Source organism: Nicotiana tabacum, chromosome 7 (assembly GCF_000715075.1).
Source record: "Nicotiana tabacum cultivar K326 chromosome 7, ASM71507v2, whole genome shotgun sequence".
Classification (NCBI taxonomy): domain Eukaryota; kingdom Viridiplantae; phylum Streptophyta; class Magnoliopsida; order Solanales; family Solanaceae; genus Nicotiana; species Nicotiana tabacum.
In genome coordinates, this window is record NC_134086.1 from 156,539,393 (window position 1) to 156,543,365 (window position 3,973).

The window sequence follows — 3,973 nt, forward strand, 5'->3', positions numbered from 1 at the left end:
GTCCAAATGTTTCTGGAGCTTTCATACATCGAAGTCGAATTTAATTTACCACAGTTTGTCTTCAGTGAGATTGTAACTTGCATCTACAATCTGTATGATGAACACACTGAATAATGGTTGCACAAACATTATACGTAATTGATTAGATAAAAAATATATTCACTGATAAGCAGATTGTTCTATTTGCTCCAAATAGCTACAAAATTTTAAAGAACAATATTTTTTACCCTATTTGTGCAATTGCAAAGTACACATATACTTATGATGACTATACTGGACAAGGATTCAGCCTGCTATTTGGTATAATAATAATAAGATAAGAAGATGCTGAAATGAACGTTATGCTTTGCTGGATTTACTGGGATGATTTCATAACCAAAATCATTAATGAGGATTTTTAAGGATTGACAAATTAATATAAAGCCAATTTATTTGTGAGTGATGTATGACATGTCTCTGAGACATGAGCCCTCAGTGATCAGTATGTCATTTTTTAGTATCCTAGATAGAATATTTAATAGATATTGTATTCCGTGATATTAAAAATATAATTTATGTTTTAAACATCTCATGAGAACTCCTGCTGGAAATATTTATAGGTGAAAAGGAAAATTGAACTGCCATAAACTGATGGATTCCAAAGAACCAAACAAGTACTCATACACAGAAAAAAAGGAAGGCTCGTAGAAGGGAAGCGATGTTGCTATCACAACGTATGAGAAGACAAAATTTTGCACAGTACAACCTTCTTGAAAGTCCGATTGTTGTTGTCCTAGAGCTGGCAACATCATCTTGGGACAAAACAGGATTTCTAAAATAAACTGCTCTTACCATACGAGAACCTCCTTCCCTTGCGGAAAAAGGTTAGATTGTTGTACTCATATTTAGAAACTATATGTTATTAATACAATGGTTCTTAAGTATTTTGCTTGGAAATTTAGTATAATACTTTATTTATCTTATGTGACTACAATCTAAAATACTCAAATAGTACGTGCTCTATTGCACTCTATTTTGCACCTGCTGAAGCTTCACTGTACGCTTTTAATCGCCTTCGCTGTTGTGTTACCAAGTACCAACAATCAAGCTTGCCTAACTACATTGCGTGATAATTTAGAAAAAGGAAATATTATATTGGATACCCCTATCATTTGTGAAACAGGTACCATATCCTTCTCTTCGTTAAAAAAGTTATATTGTTGTACTCATGTTTATACACTATATATTATTAGGATAAAACTGCTTCTTAATTTTGCTTGGAGATTGAGTATGATATCTTACTTATCTTATATGTGCCTATAAACTAAAATACAAAAATACCATATGATGTTTTATACTTTATTTTGCATCTACTGCGGCTTCACTGTACGCTTTTAAATGTCTTGGCTATTCTATTTACTAGCTGCCAGTCTTCAAACTTGCACGACTACAGTTATGGATAATCTAGAAAAAGAAAAGTCTATTTTAGATCCCCCTATCATTCATGAAACAGGTAAATCTACCTTTAGATTATACTTTATTTGAGAATAACATATTGTTTGTACATTACTGTAATCTGTGATTATTTATATATAACGGTCCACGTCGGGTACATCTAAACCGCCTCCTGTTTCCTTGAACGATGTTCCAATCATAGGTTTGCATAAAATTTATATTATAATAATGGCCACCATACGTATGCCTTCGTGTTTCCTTTTTTTAATGATACTTTTTATGTATTCAGTTCATAGACGGGCCATAAAGGTGTGTTTGGCTGCTAAAGAGTAACGAAGTGACTATGTTGCTCTAAAAAACGTTCCGCACTTCCAATACTGTCGTGCAAAGAGGTTTGAATATGAACCTCCAGGATTTTGCTGTAACTAGTAGTGCAATAAGGTTGACATCTCATAAAATGCCACCTGAATTATCAGAGTTATACTTTGGAAATACTGAGGAATCTGAAAACTTTCGAACTTATAACAACATGTTTGCATTTACTTCACTTGGTGTAAAGTATGATAAAGAGCTAGCGAAAAGAAATTGCGGTATCTACACATTTAGACTCCAAGGAAAAATGTATCATTTTATAGATGATTTAATCCCTTCCAATGAAAAACCCAGGAATTTACAATTGTACTTCTACGACCATGATAATGACCTAGCTAATAGGATAGCTTGTTCGACAAATATTAATGAATCAATAGTGAAAAAGTTGATGGACATATTGAAATTTAATCCACATACTATTTTCTTAAAATCTCCCTTGAATGTTGCCCAATTATCTGATTATATTGCTCTTAAATGCCACTCAACCTTAGATCAACGAACATATAACTTACCCAGCTCATTGGAGTTTGCGGCATTATGGCTTGAAGAAAATCCTAGAGATATTTCTGCACCACATATTCGAATTTATACCTACACTAATAGAGCTCGATTAGTACATTATTATTATGGATGTTATGATCCGTTGCAGTATCCATTATTATTTACCTTCGGTGAAAATGGATGGCATTGTACAATCAAAAAAATTATTCAAACAAATAATGTGATGAGATGTAGAGCTTACTGTGAACATGAACAATTGCCCAGTATATCAAACATGTGTTCAATTGATGGATTTCTTGATATGGAAGACGAATCATTACAAAAAGGAAAACGAAAAAGAGATACAGTGTCTTGTCGAGAGTATTATTGTTACAAATTTCAAATAAGAGATAATAAAACAAATGAAGTGCTACATTGTGGAAGAATATTCCAATAATTTATTGTAGATGTATATAAAAAGCTCGAAACATAAAGATTAGACTTCTTCTCATTTAATCCAGATTTATTTAGAATTGAGGTCTTGCAAGGACTCCTTGATATTTTAAAATGTGGTGAAAGGGAAGCCTCTAAAATTGGAAAGAAAACATTCCTCCCTGTTACATTTATAGGGGGACCAAGGGACATGCACCAACGATATATGGATGCTATCGCATTGGTACAATATTTTGGAAAACCTGATTTCTTTATAACAATGACTTGTAATCCTTCTTGGCCAGAAATAAAAGAACATTTGTCACTGGCTGATGAGGTATATAACAGACCTGATTTAATTAGTAAAGTTTTCAGAGTAAAAGTGGAAGAATTAAAGACGGATATTTTAAAAAGACAAATCTTTGGAAGAGTTGCTGGATTCATGTATACTATAGAATTCCAAAAATGCGGTCTTCCACATGCTCATTTCCTTATTATACTTACTGATGACCACAAATTACTGATTCCTGAATCTTATGATAAATTTGTCTGTGCAGAATTGCCTGATTCTAAAAAAGATCGCGATCGATATTCACTTGTTATTAAACATATGATGCATGGTCCTTGTGGAAAGTTAAATCCTACAAATATTTGCATGAAAAATAATAACTGCAAATTCAAGTATCCAAAAGATTTTGCTGAACAAACATCAAAAGGGAAGAATTCATATCCAATATACAGAAGGAGAAGAACCGGATAATCTGTAGAAGTAAGAGGTGAGTTTCTCGATAATTCTTGGGTAGTTCCATATAATCCATTTTTGCTATGCAAGTATAATTGTCATATAAATGTTGAAGTTTGTTTTGATATCAAGGTAGTGAAATATATTTACAATTATATTTGCAAAGGATACGATAAAATTACATTTCATATACATGGTAGTGATACATATACAAATATCACGACCCAAAATCCACTAAGGGTCGTGATGGCGCCGGACACCATGGCAAGCCAACAATAAATAACTAGTAATTTCTCGTTTTAGATATTTCTGAACTCACTTATTTTATATATTTAAACAATAAGGAATAAATTTCCACTAAATAAATAATGATACCTTTAATAATTTCAAAATACTGAATACTTCTATAGACATCCTAGAACCCGGTGTCACAAGTGCATGAGCATTTACTAGGTAATAAAATAAAATACAGTAATTGTCCGGAATACAAGTGGACAAAAATGAAAATATAGT

The 3,973-nt window shown here is 32.3% G+C and overlaps 1 protein-coding gene across 1 annotated transcript; it reads left to right on the forward strand.

Moving 5' to 3' along the window:
• Nucleotides 1-1,834: 1,834 nt before the first annotated feature.
• LOC107791559 (uncharacterized) lies at nucleotides 1,835-3,478 on the forward strand. Its single transcript, XM_075218727.1, has 2 exons — nucleotides 1,835-2,667; nucleotides 2,818-3,478. Exons 1-2 carry the CDS (start codon nucleotides 1,835-1,837, stop codon nucleotides 3,476-3,478), a joined length of 1,494 nt encoding a protein of 497 aa, XP_075074828.1.
• Nucleotides 3,479-3,973: the final 495 nt, after the last annotated feature.

Coding starts and splice junctions, on each gene's coding strand:
- LOC107791559 (XM_075218727.1), top strand. CDS start 1,835: ATGAACCTCCAGGATTTTGCTGTAACTAGTAGTGCAATAAGGTTGACA. Junction 2,668..2,817: donor GATACAGTGTCTTGTCGAGA/GTATTATTGTTA, acceptor AGATTTATTTAG/AATTGAGGTCTTGCAAGGAC.